Genomic DNA, 21796 nt, shown 5'->3' with positions numbered 1-21796 from the left:
TTGCCTTGCTCGATTTAAGCTATACGCGTGTACCTGCAAAACGTGCACCGTATACCCGAATACTACTTCTATGTGAACGCACACATAGAAGTATACTATTCGGCTGTACGGTGCACGTTTTGCAGGTGCACGCGTATAGCTGAAATCGAACAACGTACTGAAAATAATTCCGCGAGAAAAACATTGCCTTTGTTATTTTCCAAACACACATCACTGGTGGTAACAAAAGATAACTGACAAACAAAACGTGTTACTATTTAAAAAAAAAGGGGTCATCGCGACAGACACATATCGTCAATTCTACAGTTGAGTGCCCCCGGAATGCATCCATAAACATGACTAATAGACTCCTAAATGAAGATTGTCCTTGATTCTATATTCAATAAATATTTTGTGTTCGTCTCCGACATTCTATCAAGCAAAACAGACCTTCACTGCGTTGTGTTTATTCATGTTATCAGAAGATAAACTGTGACAAAAGGCGATTGGAATTGTGCGCTCTGTTATTAAAGAATAAAAGAAATTATAATACAAGATCTATATAAATGGTCAAATGACCATGAGGACCGTAAGTACCTATTGTTCAGATGTAGATGTTTTTCCATTTAAATCCGAAACAATTCATGAAATTCCTTGTATTTTTAGTTTATATAAATGTCACTGTTTAGTATGCAGCATGATGGCGATGATGGGCAGTGTATTGCGTGATTGTTAGCCATCAGACCCACACCATCAGGTACTCTGCCCGACAGCAGAACCTTCTAGGAAGTCATCGCAAACCCACACCATCACGTACATTATATTCTGCCTGACAGCAGTAGTTGATTGAAACCTTGTAGGAAGTGATCGCAAAGGAATATGGTAAGTGCCGAGGTTGCTTTGACTGAAAATCTCCAAATTGGGACGTCGAATAATGACACGGTGCAGACATAGACCGTAAGGTACTAATTTCGAGGAGCATAACAAACACCAAATTGGTGTCATAACAAACACCAAATTGGTGTCGTGTGTAGTGTGGTCTTTCAATTTGTGCAGAGTGTCCTTGGCAGACTTGACTATGCTTCAGTGGTCATGAAAGGATTCAATAGATAACCTCTGCCCCACTAATCCCCAGCTATTGTCTGAAATTGCTCCTCGGAAAATATATTATAACAGCTCAGTCCTCAAATGATAGTCATATACTGCGCCAATAAAGTATCCTTACACTTGGAAAAATAATCACAATTTTAAAAATGGACAATATTGGGTTAAATTTGTTTTTTTTAATAGATGCACTATCTAATCCTGCACATTATGACACCACATTGAATCCAATGTGACCTCAGGAAGTAAAGTTACAAGCAATTGAATAGACGAGGGTCCAGTTTTAAAAGTGACAAACTGGCCTATACAAGGCGCAAACAGATTCCAACAAGCAAAACAAAGAGACAACACAGTTTTTTCCATGAAGCGGTATTTAAAGCAGTTTTATTTCAGTTTTTACTTCTCTGTACTTTTCATAACTTTCATGTTATTTGTCAGTTCTTTTGTTTCAGTTTTCTTTTGTTCCTTTTGTTTTAAATTAAAGCCAAACGCATAAATTAGCCATTCACCACTCTCAAACCACATGTCTAGTCTGTGGAGTTTTGAATAGGCCAGTTTGTCACTTTCAAAACGGGACCTTCGTCTAATCAAATGCTTGTAACTTTGCTACTTGAAGTCACATTGGATTCAATGTGGTGTCATAATGTGCAGGATTAGCTAGTACATCTATTAAAAAAACAAATTTACCCCAATATTGTTCAGTTTGGGAATTGTGATTATTTTTCCAACTGTAAGGATACTTTATTGGCGCAGTATATAACGACCAAAAGATAAATGACTGACTATCATTGAGGACTGAGTTCCGCAGTCTAGACACGGTGTACTGAAATACAGCAAGATGATGTAAACCTGTATTTTAGCTAGGGTATACAGCAACTGAGTTACTTAACCATGTTAACTGATTCAATGGGGACTTGTAAGCACGGTATTCTGATAATAATTCTACTAAAACATGAAGATGGGCATGTAGGGCAGTCACGTGTAAAACGCATGCAGAGAAGGTGACAGAGCTCTGAGCGTTCCAACCTGCTACTTTGGGTGTCCGATACCTGTAGCGTATACAGACCTTTTTAAACAGGCTTCAAATAAAAGGGAAGAGCCGAAATTGGAGAAAAAAGAGTAGAGAAACGCCTTTTTTCTGTGTGCATGGGATTTTGACGACATTAATCTCATATTGGGCTATTCCAGAAAATAGATGCACACCCCTATAGAGGAGTTCGGATATCCGGACTTTTGGCCAGTCGTGACTGTTGGAAATCCAGACTTTTAAAGTGCCCGAAGGCAAAAAAATCCGCCAGATAAATAGTTTAAAATCAGACATCCTCAATTTGAGAGCTCATTTTCAACATTTTCGTGATTTTCCTTCATTTGATTGGATTTCCAAGCTTTTTCCCGTTACATTGGCAACTGGAAATCCAGTCGTTTTCAGAAAGCAGACTGGGAAATCCGGACATTGCTTTGATTGAAAATTTACTCCTCTATAGGGGGTGTGCACCTATTTTCTGGAATAGCCCATTTGCCCATTGCAGCTTATATTAAAAAAGACAAATTTAGGCGCGCATCGCGCTAATTTGTTCCATTTAAACTTCAATAGGTATATTTATATTGGGGACCGTTCACAAACACTTGTAAGGGGGGCCTGATGTAAAAAAATTTTATCGCGAACAAGTTTCGGGTCCCCCCTTTACAGATCTCAAAAATTTCAGGCCCCCCCTTTTTTGACATGAAAATTATGCGTCAACCCCATAGAAAAGCATATAAACTAAATTTTCCCAGGAAAATTTGTGGTCATTTTTTCAGCCCCCCTCCTTAGGAGGGTCAAAAATTTCAGCCCCCCCTTTTTGCATCAGCCCCCCCCCTACAAGTGTTTGTGAAAGGTCCCGTAACACGTTTCATGATCCTTTCTTAGCTCACCAAGAAATTGCCCCCCCCTCGCCTGGATACCGTACAAGTTTATTATTACCGAGAGTCTAGGACTTGTTTATTTTATTTTTGAAAGGGGCATTTCGTGATCCACAGCCTCATCCCCCACTTTTCTCAAAAAAGGTGTGATTTTTATACTACTGGAAACCTCTGGCTACATATTGTTTATGTACAATGAAATTTCTTGTAGATTAATTCCCTTAGCAAAGCACCAACGAAATAATCATGCATAACTCGCAAACGCAAAATCGGAATCAACTAATTTTTTGTGTGTGGATACATGTACTGAAAAATATCATGAAAGGATTGATAGGACAATGCAGGATCACGAAATATTCCTTTCACTCACTTACCCCTAACATGGGTGTCAGTCTCCGGATGAATTCTATGGCAAGCTATTAATGCCCAGTAATTCGAAAAAATCAGGTGTTTCGATCAATAAACCAGTAAATCCAGGTTTATAGATTGAAAAACTTGCATTCTCGATCGAGAAACCCGGATTCTCGATTAGAACTTGGTATATCGGTCGAAATTCCAAATTTTTCGATCACTAAACCAGGTTTTCGATTGAAAAACTTGGATTCTTGCCGATATATCAAATGTATGCCAAGCTCGATGGCGTCGATGCCCATTGATTCGAAAAAAAACCAGGCTTTCTCAATCGAGTTTTCTCAATCGAGAATCCACGTTTTTAAATCGAAAAACCTGGCCCGGTGATGACACCAAGTTTTCATCGAAAATCCAGGTTTATCGACAAAGAATTCAATCGTTTTGATCGATAAACAAGAAATTCGATCGAATCGATTCTATCGGTAGTCCAGGTTTATCGATTGAAAAACTTGCATTCCATTCTCGATCGAGAAACCTGGAGACCGAGATTAAAACTTGGCATATCGGTCGAAAATCCCAAGTTTTTGATCGATAAACCAAGATAAAACTTGGATCCTTGCCGATATTGTATGGCAAGCTTGATAGCGTCGATGCACATGATTCGAAAAAAAAACCCGGTTTCTCAATCGAGCATCCACGTTTTTAAATCGAAAAACTTGGTTTTAAGTGATGAAACAAAGTTTTCATAGAAAATCCAGCTTTATCGACCAAGAATTTCAAGTTTTCCGATAGATTAACTAGGTTTCTCGGAGATAATCAATGTTTTCCGATCAAAAAGCCTATTTATCGGCGAATACCAAGTTTCCATCGAGAAACCAGGTTTATCCACCGAAAATCCAAGTTTACGATCAAAAAAACAACAACTGGGTTTTCATTAGATAAACCTGGGATGTTGGTTTTTTACTCTCGCAGAGAGTCCAGGTTTATCGATCGAAAACTTGGATTCTCGATCGAGAAACCTGGATTCTTGCCGATATACCGAGTTTCTATCGAGGTTTTTCTATTGAAAAAATTGGTTTCTCGCAAGAATCCAGGTTTCTCAGCCGAGAATCCAAGTTTTCGATTGAAAAACCTGATTTTTCGAATTATTGGGCCAAAGGGCGAGAAATTCGTTTTTTCAATCGAATTATTGGGCATTACCTTTGGATCTGGCGAATTCTGTGCCTTTAGTTTGCCATATACGTCTGCAATCTGTGTTGAGATCACAGGTGAAAAATAAAATTAAAGGGATACCTAAATTTAACCTGTATTAAAACATTTCGGATATCATTCCATTTGTCGGGCGCACTTGTTTTGGGGACACCCTGCCTGTATAGAATCAATGTATTTACGATAACTTGAATATCATGTCAATGTAATGTATTTTGCTTTATAATTTCAGGATCCAGGCCCAGAACATTCAAGAACTAAAGAACAATCACGGGTTATGGATGAGTTCTATGGCCTAGAACAGTCACAATTCATGGGTAAATACACCTCCAATTGCTCCAATAACAGAATAAGTAGGCCCCGCGCGTATTTGATTTATGCTGCACGTTTGCTTAAGCAAAATTGCAGAAGTTGATTTTTTTTTACATTGTAACGAAATTTTGGCCGAAAATCAGCTGTAAAATCAAAGCTCAATTTCAATTTTATTTTGATATTATAAAATACCCAAAATTGGCGTTATTCAATTTACAAGCTTTTATAAAATATAAAAATGTCAGTTCCTAGAATAAAAATGTGTAAAATGCAAACCATACAGAATTTACTAAAAACAATAGAAGACATTAAGGGCTGGGGTATGAACGTTTGAACAGTATTTATTTTGGGACATTAGAGCACATCAGACATATCGAATTGCATTATGAATACGAAGAATGTCATTCTGATATCAAATAATTTTGATTTTTGAAATTCGCAATTTAATACACATTTTATGGCAAATCATTAAAATTGATATTTTTGATATTTAACAGTACTTGAAGTAAACTTTATAAATCTGATGATTTATACTTAAAGTGTATGTAGGTGGGATGAAAAGCCGACGATCAATTGAAGAATTTGACCTTGATATGGATTTTTTTCCCAAAACACCAAAAAAATTAGGTCTTTTTGGGAAAAAAATCCATATCTTCAATATGAAAGGTCAAAATGTTCAATTGACCGTCGGCTTTTCCTCCCTGCTACATACACTTTAAGAATATATCATTAGATTTATATAATTTACTTCGAGGACTGTTATATATCAAAAATTTGAAAAATATCAAATTTTATAATTTGTCATAAAATTTGTATTATATTGTGATTTAAAAAATGAAAATTATTTGATATCAGAAAGACATGCTTCGTATTCAGAATGCAATTCGATAGGTCTGAGGTGCTCTCATGTCCCACAAAAATACTGTCGAAACGCAATAAACGCTCATTTTGGATCCCTTAAGCAGGGCTTACGCTATATTCTGACCTAAACCACAGTAAAATACGATGAAGAAAGTTAAACAATTAAAACACAGTGAAATACACCTGTAATTGAGTTTACTTTGACAGATTTCAACACTTCGAACCATTAAAATACAACTACTTCCGGTGCTAGGTCAACCGAGGTCACAAAAGTTTAACTATAAACCAAAATCGTGGCCATGCAATCATGACTGATTTTTACTAATTTTACAGCTATTAAACGAGCGTTTGATTCACGATGTAAAAAAGGCTCATCGAGTATAAAAGACAAAGAACTTCGAAAAGTTATGAAAGATTTCGGTTGGAATCCAACAGATAAGGAAATGATCGATATGTTAGTCATCTTAGACCCGGGAGGTAAGTCAAGAAACAAGATTTTTGCTCATCGATTTTTAACTTTCAATCATGTTCGTATACTAAATATACATTACTATACATAGATAGCGTGTTGTAATTTGGTTCTGGTATACCAGAACGAAATTCAAATTTCACGATATCTTTGCTAAACGAATTAATGAGCAAGATTTTTTTTGCACATAAACATTATGTAGCCAGAGCATTTCGAACTGGGTTTGGAAGATACCTTCCCCAAATTAACAGTATTGCAAACCCGATTGCGAACCACCAGCATCCATGGTTCGATGTAGAGAGTCTTTATTATTCAGAGGAAATATTGCAATTACACACCTTATTGCCTTTTAACAATAACCAATGACACTAGCACATACAAGGAGCTTATATAGAAAGGAGAGGAAATAGATTACGTAACGCCTATTGTTCCTTTGTGCCAATTGGAGTTCCCGACACGCTATTCATCGAGAGGTACCTTTTGTTCGAGACAAAGGGCTTCCGCCATTAAATCGGTAACTGAACTGACAGCGTATTAACGCTATAATAGGCAGGCTACTGTCAATAAGTGATGAAACGAAAGTCACGTGAAAGCGCCTATACGAACGAGAGGTACCTTTTGTACTAGTCCATCTCAAGGGTGTGCGTGAGTTGTCGCATGCACACAAAACAGAGGTTCACCTACAATACAAACCTATTGGAGCGCCCAAATTGGTTTGGGCGCTCATTGATTATACTCAGTGAACACGCTTTGATCTACCATTTCGCTACGGACAGATCAGCAGCATGGGCAAATTGTGCGCTGTGTGTGGCGGGTACAATAATCTACACAAGTAAGTTGTCTATATTGTTTGCCAATAGGCCTACATATAAGGATTTGAAGTAATTATGATATACTCCATATTAACGCATGTATATTTTGTTCATTTCGCTCCTACTGTAGTATTTTTAAGGACATTAGCCTACCATATAATAATTTACATAGGTACCGCGTAAATAGGACCTCAAATGTGACATATTTGCTAATAACTCGAGAAGCATATAGCCATAATATTTCTGAATCAATAAATAAAGCAAAGCAAATCATACTTGTAGGCCTATAATACTATATTAAATATAACTGCGGACCAACCGATGCAGCTCGATACGCCCAATGTATGAATAAAAGCACCTAACAATAAAGCCTCGCCGCCCAATTGAACAGCTGTAGGTGTCGATCGCACGACTTCATGAATATTGATTGGCAACATTTTCCAATATGTCAGCGCTCAAATCGGACACAATAGAACAATAGACCCTTCAGTGCGTTGAGCACATATATCATTGGATTCCTAAAAAGTGTAAACTCAAAGCGCATGATATGCTTAGATTAGAGTTGTTCAATGGCTACACAGAACAATAGGCACAGTGTCGACAAAATCAATCTCGAGACCTGTAGTGCACACGCAATGTCCAAAGGACCTTGAAAATTCTGTAAAAACGCAAAGTTCTAATTCCCACAAAATGTCCTGTCAATGTAGATGCAGCAAGTTCAAACATTCATTCAACTATCGTCAAAATTGCAGCTCAGTCGGACATTGGGAAGTGGGTCAAAATCCCGGGATCAAAATTTATGTGGAACAAAATCGTGCTATGGATAGACTTAGGGTTATAGAAGCTGCTGCCCAAAAATCCTGAGAAAAATATTTAATTTGTGGCTAAAATGCAATGTTTTCGTCATATTTTTGTAACATATAACATTTTCAGAAAAAATAACACTGGCTAATGATAAATGATACCTCAACATATTTTTTAATTTTCAAATTTTCTCAAATTAGCAGGTAGCTAACGAGGTAGAATTCCACGATCTGAGAGTAAAAAGGAGAGCACACAAATAGGCCAAATCATTGATTTGAGAGTCTCTCAGATGCGCTAAAACGTCGATCTGAGAGTCTCTCAAATGGGCTAAATCATCGATTTGAGAGTCTCTCAAATGGGCTAAATCATCGATATGAGAGTATCGCAGATTCAATGGGTTATTGATTTTAGAGGAGGAAGTACACGAACGGATCGTTGCTCCCGGATATGGCCCCATCAATGGTCTGTATTAAAGCATATCGCGACTATATAAAGCATTAAATTTCAACTAAATAATTAGGTGCAAAGTTTTCAGAACATTTTTCAGTTCAACTTTAAAATTTGTTCTTTTGTTCAATAAGACTTCTGTTGTAGTCGTTTAAAATTTCGCACGTGTGATTTGACCAAGTTGTCCTTGTGTTTACGATAATATAGGCATATAGGCCTATCATAATTTAAAAATGATACCCCCGATGATACCACGTAAAATAAAAAAAAATGAAATACTGATATCATTGACGGCGTGCCGCATTTATTAAAAAATAATGATATTTTTAAAGCTATTATATAGCATAAATAATTATTGCATCTAATTTCAAACATTGAATCATGTGTTGGAAGCATTGTATAGGCATATAATAGAGTGCAAAAAGCAAACAAACAAAAAACAAAACAAAACGATGCACGGCTTCAAGTTCAGATCATCAATAATCTTATCACTATTTTTTTCATAGACTTCCGTTGCAGTCGTTTTGGAATTCGTATGTGGTTTTTCGGTCTTTCGTCATTCCACTCTAGATGAAAATAGACCTCGAAATATTTGAATTCTGAATTTGAGAAATTTTAGAAAGGAGTTTATACAAACAAAATAATGCATCAGATCGTGCCTCTGTCCTTAAATACCGAGTTGCCTAATTTGTTCATAGACTTCCGTTGCAGTCGTTTTGGAATTCGCATGTAGTTTGCAGACCGAATCAAGTTGGTATACTGGTCACTTTTGAGAAAACAAAATGGACATGATGGACGAGCAAACAATCTTTGTCAAATGAGCTAGATATTTTTCTCTTTGCACTAAATTGAATAGACACAAGGAATATCGGATCTCTTTATTTGTTTCTGTATTCGTTTCTTTCTTTTTCAGAATGTCATATTCATATTCATATTCATATTCATATTCAATTTATTTCCATCAAAAATCACAAACATAATAATAACACCAACGACTTAAGGATAAAAACAAGATGGAGGAGGTGCAATGACTATAAAGCAAAAGCCTGAGAAAATGTTGCACCACCTGATAATTAAATTAAAACACTCATTGCAATGACAAATTGCAAATATTTTAGTCCATATTGTTATGAATTAAAGTTTTAACTTCAACACTACACTATTTTTCGCTCACCTAGCTCATGACACTAGCGTCTTCAGCAGATGGTGATGCTGTGATGATAGGCCTATATCTTGATATCAACTGAGATATCATCACATCACCACCATCTGCTGAAGAGTGAAGACGCTATAGTCGGACTAGTGAAAACGTTCCCGTGGCGAAAATAAGTGTGGTGTTGAAGTTAAAACTTAAATTCATTTTATCTACCACTAGGCCTATGATTCAGTACCAAAATAAATATAGGCCTACATCTGGCGCAACGCTTGTAGGCCTAGTTGCCTTTACTGTCATGTTACCGTATGTTTTTCAAAAGACAAAGCAAAAACAAAGAAGCAAATCGACTTGGACCTTTCCGACAATTACCATGATAATTAAGTCAGTATAATTATGCATGTCCATCAGGGCCGTTCCGACCATTAGGCCAGGTAAGGCGGTCGCCTAGGGCGGCAAACGCAGAGGGGCGCCAAAAAAGGGCGAAAAAAGAAAAAACGGGAATAGAGAAAGAAAAGGGGAGAAAAATGAGGGCGGATAAAAAGAAAAAAAGGGAGGACAAATAAAAAGGGGCGAAAAGAGAAACAGTAAACAGGGCGGAAAAGGAAAAGGGGGACCTGAGAAAAAGAAAAGAAATGGGGCAGAGAAAAGGAAAGAAGACACGGGCGGAGAAAAAGAAAGAAGACACGGGCGGAGAAAAAGAAAGAAGACACGGGCGGAGAAAAAGAAAGAAGAAACGGGCGGAGAAAAAAAGAAAGAAGAAACGGGCGGAGAAAAGGAAGATGAAAATGGGCGGTGAAAAAACAGAAGGAAAGAAGAAAAAATAGAAGAGAGGAGAAAAGAAAAAGAAAACACTAGTGTCGAAGAAGAACAAAAAGTGGGATAAAGATACAGAAAAGAAGGCGTAGATCCCGGGGATGGGGGGGGGGAATAAATTTCCCCCAATATTTTGCCAGGGGATGGTCCATACAATCATCCCCCTCCCTCCAATGTTGACGCCTGTATGTTGGTTTCTGACCAATTAACCTCATATTTTGCCATTTTAGTCCAAAAAGTGCATTTTTTTCGCGCTTCGCGCGAATTTAGTCCATTTTTGCACCACATTTCAACAGTTTAGCTTCAAACTGGCAAATTTTTTCACGCGCTTCGCGCGTATTTGTATTAAGAGCTTATTATGCCGCCAAAAGGTGCTGAATTCACTATACTTCAAGAATTTTTTCTAACCCCATCCCTCCAATGTCAAAAAGACATCTACGCCACTGAGGAAAACGGTCAAAACTGATGAGTTTTCAAGGGGGTAACCCCCTTAACACTTTGTGGGTATGCTTTGGTGGGGCGGCAGGGAGAGGTTTTGCCTAGGGCGGCAAAATCCCTAGGAACGGCCCTGATGTCCATTAATGGCGTAGATGAGGTTCATGCAGTCTAGGTAAAGTCAGAGTCTCCCACGTCAGGTTGTATGCTTCATGTCCATGATCCGGGATTGGAGCATTATGCGCACACCTAAAGACCCCCCTGTTTTTTGGTGTGTTTTTTGTTTTTGGCCCGTTTACCCCACCGTATGAGACCTCATATTACTAGTGCCCTCCCCGACACCATTTTTAGGCAAATGCTCCTAATACATGAGATTCATGCAGTCTATAGATCTAGACCATAGTCACAACCAGTGTCATTCCTCATGCATATTTTTTGCACCCAATACCCTACTGTTACAACACTCTGCTCCAAAAGACCCAATATTTAGCACCTGACCCTACTGAACCCATTTTAGGATCTTCCGTCGAAAGACGTATACACCAATCCGACTAAGCCATTACTGCGGTGTCCCCGACCCTGCCTGCACGTAAAACTGCGGTGTCCCAAGGTCGGGGGTTCTATCATTTACTTGTTAGTGTGCTATACAGAATTGTACACAACAGTGATTTTCAATACACGATCATGAATTCATTGAACAAGTTAAATCTCCCGCACTGGTACACCTGTGGTACCGTCAATAGAGGGCCAAATACAGTAAACGCTTCTCGGATTGGTGTATAGGCCTACCCTATCTGCCCGAAAGACTCGATTTGTTGCCCCCCCGAAAATCGAATAGCCTTATTTTTGGTAATTTGTGTTTGTTCGATATTATCCAATGGATAGTAAAACTTCTGCAAAGCAGGATACACAATAAAATAGCAAAAAACGCACATGTCACTAAAAAGACCAATATGCAGCATGCAGCATGTCAAGATAGGCATATAATCCCCGGGGGTAACATTTTCTTCGGAAGAGGGGGTCCCAAATTTACAAAAAGTCGGCGTCAATAAAATTGCCCCCCTATTTTTGCAACAAAACTCATATAATGACCCTTCCCCCAACTCTCTGTATAATTATGACCCCACCCCCTTCCGAAGAAAATGATGATAGCCCCCCTATGTGTCACAGGTGATCTGCGCATAATCAGACATCTTGGTCGTTTGACCATGGTCATAGGGTGAACTGAAACAAATTGACTCTGAACTACTCATTATATTCAGCTGAACATTGGAGTGGGAGAATCTCAAGACTATTTTTCGAACATCTCCATAGACCTCCAGTCCTTTATATGCATGCGCTATGATGCATATGATGCGCAATAATGAAGTCCCAAAGTTTCTTATTTGCCCACCAAAGACCATTTTGGTGTAAAGTCTTCACTGACTGCATTTTTTCTCTAAATTCCTACTATCGGAAAGGCCTGCTATTTGCTGGATTTACCCTCCCCCCCAAAAAAAATCTTTCACAAATAAGACCAAACATTTCATAGAGGGATTTTCAACTAAGCATTCCCCCACAAGACCCCTATTTTAGCACCTAGAAGACTTTCCATCATGGTTCATACCACCACTCTAATGACCATTCTGTAATGAACAGGGAGCAATCCTGCTTGAGTATCTCCAACAGATTAATGATGCTTCTAATGCTGGTATATCACTGGTTATTTAAGTCTTATGGCCTAAATTTCATGACGGTTTATGGATAGATATGCCTCCTCTCCTATAAATCAAATGATTGAAAACATTTTGTGCAACTCGTTCTTTTCCTGTCCACACGCATAACCTTCCATATCTAGGTATATCAAACACCCAGATTTGGAAGCATAGTATAAAGTGGATCGGTTTTATGTGTATGGTCAGGCTGTATAGACCCGGGGGGGGGGGGCACTCCAACTTTCGAGGTGACGCGTATGTAGGGCTGTTAAGACCCCCTTTTTCAGCATCGCTGTCACCCAAAGACCCCATATTTGCTCTGTCACCCGAAGAGCCCCTATTTTTCCATTTGTTCTGTCACCCACAGACCCTTACAAGTTCAATTTGAACAGCAACTTTCATTTTTCACTGATTTTGTTACTTATTTTGAAAAAACAATGAAATTTGAAGCCATTTAGGACTAGAAAATTTTTGAGGTTTTTGTGGCGCTGTTTCGGCTCTCACCCAAAGATTCCATTTAAAAAAAAGGTCATGTTCTCACCCAATGACCCCATATTTTTTACATTTTGCTCTCACCGAATGCCAAAAATCATGCTCTCACCCAATGACCCCATATTTTTTTACATTTTGCTCTCACCGAATGCCCCTTAGTGCGAAAGTGCCAGCCCTATACACCTATATCCATTTCATATTGAAGTGCCCCCCCGGGGCTGTAGACTGTAATAGCATCCATTTCTTAGATAAAGTAAGATGACTTTCTTTTTCAAATTAAAACACAAAATATATTTCTTTCTCCCTTTCATTTTGTCTTTCAGTGACTTTCTTTTAATTTTATTCCACATTTTTTTTCATTTCATTGCTTTGTCTTTTTTAGTGTGTTTTTTTTTCCTTTTTTTTCTAAACACTATCCCTCAATATACTCAAACATGTTCAGCATTCAAACATGTTTAAAAATTGATTGCAATAATGTGTTTAGCGATATATAGGCCTATATACATTTCATTTTAAACTTCATATAACTCGTTATTTTTCCTGCTCACGCGCGCACATCTAAGGTCTTCCATATCTGGGTATATCAAATACCCAGATTTGGAAGCTTATAGAAATGGATCGTTTTTTATCTTTGCAATCAAATGTGTGCCCATTTGTTTGCACTACATTATGTAACTTGACTATAATGCTTTCAAAATCAAAAAGAAAAATTGAAATATCTCATTTACTTTTTTAATTATGAATTTTTAATTAATCCCGGCAAAATGCCATGTTTGAGCATTTCCGAAACTACAACTTTGGTTAATTACAATGATTTTTTTCAAACAAAGTGACCCCAAAACAGTTCCTTTTGGTTATAATAGTTAAAGAACATTCAAGGCTACTATTATACATCAAAAATTATTTTCCTAAAATTTTATATTCATTTTAAGTACAGATTTCCCAAACGGGAAATATATGATATCACCAGAAGGGAAGGTGGTATGAAGATCAAACAACCACCAAAATGTGTATTTTTTTTGCCCACACTATAATGTCATGCCAATAACTTAATTTCAGCCAACGGTGGATGTAAGGGCTTTTGCAACAGAGCACTTCGTTTAATGAATTAACTATAGTATTTGGCAATATATGGCCAACCCTGAATTATAATTATTATCATATATTTCCTATCTCTATTGAAATGTTTATTTTGCCAATTTTTATATTAAACTAAATTATATATACATCACTTTCATTATTCATTATCACTTTCAAAATGCAAGATGATTTAAAGAAATGCATCATGGTACTAGTTTTATGATAATTATTATATGGTGTGGGCAAAATAATTTACTGGGTGGGCACTTTTGGACAATGGGCAAGTTGAATTTACTGGGTGGGCAAAATAATTTACTGGGTGGGCAAATGCAAAAGCCCACGCAGTTAACATATTATTTACCTCCCTGGTTTAATTTAAACTTCATAATACTAGTAACTTATTTTTCCTATTCACGCGTGCTCATATAGGTCTTCCATATCTGGGTATATCAAATACTCAGATTTGGAAGCATAGAAATGAGTCGGTTTTATGCGTGTGCATGGTCAGGCTGTAGACTGTATATTAATAGCATCCATTTATTAGATAATTTAAAAAGATCTTTGTAAAGGGGATGACTTTCTTTTCAAATTGAAAATAAAATATATTTCTTTCTTATTTGTTTTCTCTCTTTCAGTCACTTTCTTTTAATATTGTAATATTTTTTATTTATAGTGAAATAATGTTTTGACTTTTATTGTGTAAACTCTTGTCACAAACACATCTCACAGATTAAGGAAATATAAATTTAATTAAATCTGTTTTGGATGAGTGGCATTTTTTTAAAAATGTGTTGAAATTATTTGATATGAAATTATGAAAATCTGTTAAAAACACGAACAAATTAACTATACGGTATTTCTAAAATATAAAGTATTGCCATACTTTTCTTCTTTTGCCCGAATTCCTTCTTTTATAAAGTAAAACCTTCCACATTTTTAGTTTTCTTCAGCCCATTTAGGGACTTTTTAAATCTAAATTTACACATTATTTCAGGCATTTTTTCCACAAACTACCTGGTTTAATTTTAAGTTTCATAATAAATGCTCGTTATTTTTCCTATTCACGCGCGCACATACCGGTAGGTCTTCCATATCTAGGTATATCAAATACCCAGATTTGGAAGCATAGAAAGTGGGTCGGTTTTTGCCGTGTGCCTAGTCAGGCTGTAGACTGTATAACAGAATCCATTTCATAGATCTTATTATTAAAGATCTTTGTAAAGAGGATGACTTTTGCGTCAAAATTAAAAATAAAATATATTTCTTTCTTATTTGTTTTCTCTCTTCAGTGACTTTTTAATATTGTAATATTTTTATTTGGTATTATAGTGAAATAATGTTTTGACTTTTACTGTGTAAACTCTTGTCACAAACACATCTCACAGATTAAGGAAATATAAATTTAATTAAATCTGTTTTGGATGAGTGGCATTTTTTTAAATGTGTTGAAATTACTTGATATGAAATTATGAAAATCTGTCAGAAACACGAACAAATTAACTATACGGTATTTCTAAAATATAAAGTATTGCCATACTAGTAATTTAAATGTAAGTATTTCCCAGTAATTTCAAATATCAGAGATGCCACCTTTTCTTCTTTTGCCCGAATTCCTTCTTTTATAAAGTCAAACTTTCCACACTTTTAGGTTATCTTCAGCCCATTTGGGGACTTTTTAAATCTAAATTTACACATTATTTCAGACATATTGTCCACAAACTCCCTGGTTAATTTTAAGCTTCATATAAATAACTCGTTATTTTTCCTATTCACGCGCGCACATAGGTCTTCGATATCTAGGTATATCAAATACCCAGATTTGGAAGCATAGAAAGTGGGTCGGTTTTTGCCGTGTGCCTAGTATCCATTTCATAGATAATTATTAAAGATCTTTGTAAAGGGGATGACTTTCTGCATCAAAATTAAAAATAAAATATATTTCTTTCTTATTTTGTTTTCTCTTTCAGTGACTTTCTTTCAATCTAATTCCACAAACCATTGCTTTGTCTATTTTAGCTTGCATTTTGAATGTTTTTGTATAATAGGCCAATATATCAAACAGCTTTGAACTGATTTTCTTTCCTTCATTTGTTTTTTTCTTCCTTTCTTTTCATATAAAATCGGGCTAATTATCTGTTTGAAGGCAGAAAGAATAGGAAAACCATGTTTGTTTCTTTCTTCATTCATTCGAAGGGCTATAAAAATTATCCCTCATACTCAAACATGTTTACAAAGTGATGACAATAGTGCGATATATAGGGGCATTGATTTCGTTTTAAACTATAGCTTTTAGCCTTTTATACATGCACATCATATTTCTATACTTCTAGCAAACACCACACCTACAATGTAAATCCAAACGTTTAGGTTTTAAACACTTATTTAAACACCCCATATATGTATGTAGGTGTAACACCTTTTAAACACAAATGTGTTTATTTCCTCCGGGGTGTGTTTACAACCTACACACTCTGCGCAATGGATAAACACATTTAGTGTTGCAGGATTAAACATGTTTAATATAATAAACACCATACTCAGACACAAATAGACACTAAACCAAACATTCTGTTTAAGTGGTCAACACTTTGTTTATTGATATAAACACACATTGCATTTATTAATTAAACACATGCAAGTGTTCATCAGGCTGTAACAATTTTTAAATACAGCAAGGTATTTACTTTACCAATACTAAACACAATGTTTAAAATACAGTTGAAATTAAACACATGTACAAAGTACATACATTGGTATATACGCTAAACACTTCAATAACTTCAATTTAGCTATTTCAGTGTCAACAACATACATTGTAAAAAAATGTTTAGGACTTAAACACTTATTTGAACACATTATTTCTTTCTATATGACTTATTAAACATTTTAATACATAAACATGTTTATTGATGGATGATATTTAAACACGAATGTTTAGCAATTTATACATTGTTTACCTTCTAAACATGTTACAGAGTGATAAATGATTATTGCTAAATAGTTTTTATAATGTTTTGGCAAGTCTACCTCTCAGAAATACCATAATTGCCAAAACTTCTTAATTATTCATACAAGCTATAGTAAATATATAAACCTCTCAAAAAAGTAACTAACCCCCCTTTAAATAATGGCCATTTATCAAAAATGGGCAACTGTATTACAAATCTGTAAAATGCATTTATTTCTGCGCATTTTGACACCTCATGTAGCAGTTATCTAAATGTTGATGTCACAGCGTACATTTAAATCAATGTAACCCAAGATATGATTGAAAGTTGCAGTAAATTCAATTGATTTGTATTCAGTATAATGGAAGGAAATCTGTGTAATGATATCGGAGTGTTTTTGCATTGTTGTAAGTGCAATTTTCAAATCTGGACCTCACTACATTAAATTGACTGGTGTTTTATTGTTTTCTGGGCTATCGTATCAAATGAGGTGTCAAAATGCGCAGAAATAAATTCTGCTTCCAACATATTTTACAGATTTGTAATACAATAGCCCGCTTTTGAATAATGGCCATTATTTAAGGGGGGTTAGTTACTTTCTTTGAGATGTTTACAATTGAAATGTAAATGGAGAAGTAATCCAAAAAATACTAAGGGGGTAAAACATTGATTTTGAGACCATAAAAAATCAGGCTTTTATAGTTTATATACCAGTATTATATAGTATATTATTTTCAGAAACACTGGAAACTCAACATTTCTTTTGGTACACTTTTTGAAATGTAGAAAATATATCTTGCATGAACAGTTAAGTTACAAAAAAAAAAACACCACCCAGTATTTCTTAAGGTTAACACAGCCTAAATCAGTACATGTATGTGTGCCCAACTTCAAATATTATAACACACAATGTTTTGACATTTTAAAGTCCAAATAATTATTTAATTATTCCCTTATCCTGGACAGTTGTAATGTTTCTTTTCGCATCTTCCCTGGTTCATCTATAGTGTTTTTATCATATGCCCTAAACATATATTTGAACCATGCATGTTATTCCTGGTTTATTCTCAGCGTATTCCAGCTTTAAAGACATTAATATTAAAGCCATGTGTGATTTGCTCTATAGCAACGCCCTCTATTTTTTTGAATTTCTACTTTTTGCACCATTGTAATGGCAAATTGCATGAAAAAGTTCTATGGTTGAAATCATGCACTTATTTTATATAATTTGAAAGTGAACTGTTAGTGGAGTATGACTATTTTTTATTTTATTTTATTTTACAAATTCAGCTAAAATACATCAAAAAGCAAAGTAATTATACAATTTTACATAAGGAAACAAAAATTAAATAGACCCAATGGGCTAGCCTGGAAGAGTCAGAAGCATCAAGACACTGTCACCAAGAGGTGTGACTCCTCCAACCCATTGGGGCAATTACATATAAGATATATGTGACCCATCACATCGAAACAGACCACCTTGCACAGAAATGAAAATGGAGATTTAAACACTAGGATAAACTGCTGCTTTTTAGCTTGAAAATGACACCTTCCTTGTTGAAATCAGATACAGTAAAAATGTTTTATGAGGCAAAACAAGCTATGAATTCTTTTTATTTTCTTTATATTTTTCCATCTTCTTTCATTGTTATCTGCCAATGAAGCTAGCCGCGAAGTGGTCTGTTTCGATGTAATGGGTCACATATACTATTGCACTATTTAAACACAATATGTGTACATCCGCATCACAAGGATGCACCCGTCAGCCACCACACGTGCCCCCCATTCCAGTCAGGAACAAACACTAGACCCATGTTGTGCGGAGGCCACTCCAAACCATCCCCAAGCCACATGGCCTAGGAAAACAGAGAACATTCCCAAACCAGGTGGCCCGGGGACTAATCAAAGAGAACCGCATCTGGGACGAGGTGGCATCTACCCCAGCCAACACATGAGAAGAGACACATGCAACAGCTGACAAGCGCACCCTCCCGATATGGATGTACACATGACTGCTCAGTGACCTCTACCAGTCAGACATGTGAAAATTTACCACCCTCCCCCTAGCACACGCGAACACCAACACACCCTGTAACACAAATATTGGTGTATACAGAGTATTGGATATTCACACACCTCATTTAGCAGTTTTGTATCTAATCAGGTATAATTCTAGTTGATATATTCAACCTTTTAAAAATGAAAAATGTCTGGGCAATACAGTGCTAACCCAAATTCACACAGAAATGTACTGACATATTTGAGTAGATTCAAAATAACACAACATTCAGGTTGTTCATGTATACATCAGCCAAATAAGATATGCAAGTTGAAACCAGGCGATGGTGGCTGACAGTCATTTAATGCAGCAACAGCCAATAGCATAAACAATATGACGGCAACACTGCCTAGACGTTGGACGCCCGAGCCGAGGTGCGTTTTTAGCTCTATTGGCCCCGTTACAGAAAAAAATGCACAAACTATATTTTCCAGTGCAATGTATACATTTTCACATGAAAATAAATAATTTTGGATTCAAAATGAATGAAAAAATTACCATTGCCACTTCTAACAACTTCAGCTTTATTTATGAAGCTGATTTTCATCTGGAAAGGTATATTCAACAAAACAGGACTGTGTTCAAGTATATATATATGTAGCTCTTAATATGAAAAGAATTTGATTTTTTGGTTCATTTTAACTTTTTTATAATTAACTTAATTTACTTATTTTACCATTGTTTACCGGTAATTTAACGCCATTTTTTAATTTACCGGTAAGTTAACAACACTGCTTACAATGAGATTCACTGTCAAACCTCAATAGATTTAGACTGATAAAATAGTGCTTGATAACATACATACACTTTTGGAATTATTTGAGACATTTTTGTGATTACGTGTTAAACCAATGATGACGTCAAAATTCAGTCAAAAAATGCACACAAGGCTATTCAAGTTCAATGTTGATTTTTTCAGAGGGTTATCACTCCCCTGTCCCCAGCAGTACACAACAAGTTGCAGGTACTTCTCGTACTTGGTAGACCTCTTGCCTAAATACAGCTCAGGTGTAAGAAGTGTTTGGACAAGCCCTAATACTTGAGAGTAAATTTGCGGGTACTCAAATTGAAACACATAATACAAGATATCAAATTGATAATTTAAATATAGTCAACTGGACTTGCTATTTTTTGTCTAGATTTCCAGTTAACTAGATTTAAATTATCAATTTGATATTTACAAGGCAATTTTACATTTACAAGGCAATCAGTTGGAGAAAGGCACCTGCAGAGCTATCCGTACACTGTATGTTCACACCATCTCCTACAATGTAGTTGGTTTCGTTGAATATTACAAGATGAGGCAGCTCGCCACTCTTCAATGCAGCGTTGATATTTGACACATTCTGTCATAAAAACACAAAAGGAATCATTTTAATTCATTTGTAGCCTAAATATTTTGCAAAACCAGGTTATATGAATTAAATATATCTCTTTTTTATTATCTTGCAACATTATATTTTAAATACATTCGACTTTTAAGACTTCAGAGTAAATTATAAAACTTGTATAGTGGAAGGATAGAGTGGGCAAAGAAAAGGGAAAGCAGAGAAGAGGGAAGAGCAGAGTAGGACACCTGATTCACAGTTTGGTCCATGTCTAAGTGATCACTTTCTGATTTGACACGTGCATAGATAGTTTTTGTTTTGTTTGTTTTATTTCTTCTTTTGCCTGGATTACCCATTCAGTGGATGTTTTAAGGTATCCTCTGTCCTTCCATGAGGCCCATGGGTCACATTGAAATAGTAACACTTTATTGGAGAATTTTATAGTAACACTTTTGTGAAGAAATATTGCATAGCAAATAACTAGCTAAAAAACCCTCAATATGGTGTTCATTTTAGGGATTTTTCCCATTGTATACTATTGTTTATATATATATAAAAATCTTGGACAAGCAGTAGTTAGCATCTTGTGTGATTGTCAGAAGTTTGGGGTGCTCTGCGTGGATTCAACTTGTAAGATGCGACGCATACATGCGCATTTATTGTGCATATTTTACAGTGTATTTTGCGTGTATCACACAAAATTGCATTTAACTGTACATGCACTGTTTGAGATGTTCCCAAGTGTACTAACCTCTTTGATGATGATAATAGACTTTGTCTTGTCTCCCTTTCCCCAATCCAATGTAATGCGGAATGCTTCTCCATAGCTTGTATGGCACGGAATCTGTCAAAAAAAAAAAAAAAAAAATTTAGAATGTTTGCCTTTACCCTAAGTCTGCTTAAATTTATAGATATGAATACAATCATCAACCAATTCAAGACATGGGTGCAAATGCTCAATTTTGTTGCTAAATTGAGTTAGGCATGGTTTTATATATAGACTATATGGCATGCATCTCTCACGGCCCTACATTAGTTACATGAAAACACAACAAATCAACAGTAAAGATATGTCTAAATTGATATCCAAAAAGTTCCCACGTTTTACTTGGCACATTTAGGAGTTATTTAGGGTTAAATTGAAAGAATTTGAAAGGGCCATAGATCAAAAACTATAGCTCACAGCCATTCACCATCATTAACTTTTTTGTTCAGAATAACTAGGTTGATATAATGACATATTTTTTAAATCAATAAATATATACCTTGTATTTATTTTTTAAAATGGAAAAAAATCACAAAAAACACATTTTTAACCCCAAATAACTCCTAAATGTGCCAAGTAAAACGTGGGAACTTTTTGGATATTAATTCAGACATATATTTACTCTTGATTTGTTATGTTTTCATGTAGTGCCCAAGAGTGGACTACAGAAGTGAAAGATAAATGCTCATGCCACATAATCTAATAAGGTTGGTGAGCTGGGTGAGCTATAATACACACATTGTGAATTGGCCCTTATAGAATGAAATAGCAATTT

At 35.8% G+C, this 21796-nt stretch overlaps 1 protein-coding gene across 1 annotated transcript in view; it reads left to right on the top strand.

The window, feature by feature from the left end:
- Nucleotides 1–686: 686 nt before the first annotated feature.
- The window catches only part of LOC140154236 (neo-calmodulin-like), a 43610-nt gene continuing 22500 nt past the window's right edge, over nt 687–21796 (top strand). Inside the window, exons 1-3 of the mRNA XM_072176830.1 lie at nt 687–861; nt 4778–4862; nt 6052–6195. Of these exons, the coding sequence (XP_072032931.1) occupies nt 859–861; nt 4778–4862; nt 6052–6195 (232 nt within the window). The 5' untranslated portion in view covers nt 687–858. The remainder of the gene's footprint in view (nt 862–4777; nt 4863–6051; nt 6196–21796) is intronic.

The sequence above is a fragment of the Amphiura filiformis genome, chromosome 6, assembly GCF_039555335.1.
Source record: "Amphiura filiformis chromosome 6, Afil_fr2py, whole genome shotgun sequence".
In the NCBI taxonomy this organism is placed as follows: Eukaryota; Metazoa; Echinodermata; class Ophiuroidea; order Amphilepidida; family Amphiuridae; genus Amphiura; species Amphiura filiformis.
Note: the sequence above shows the minus strand (reverse complement) of the source record. Positions and strands in the feature narration are given on the sequence as shown.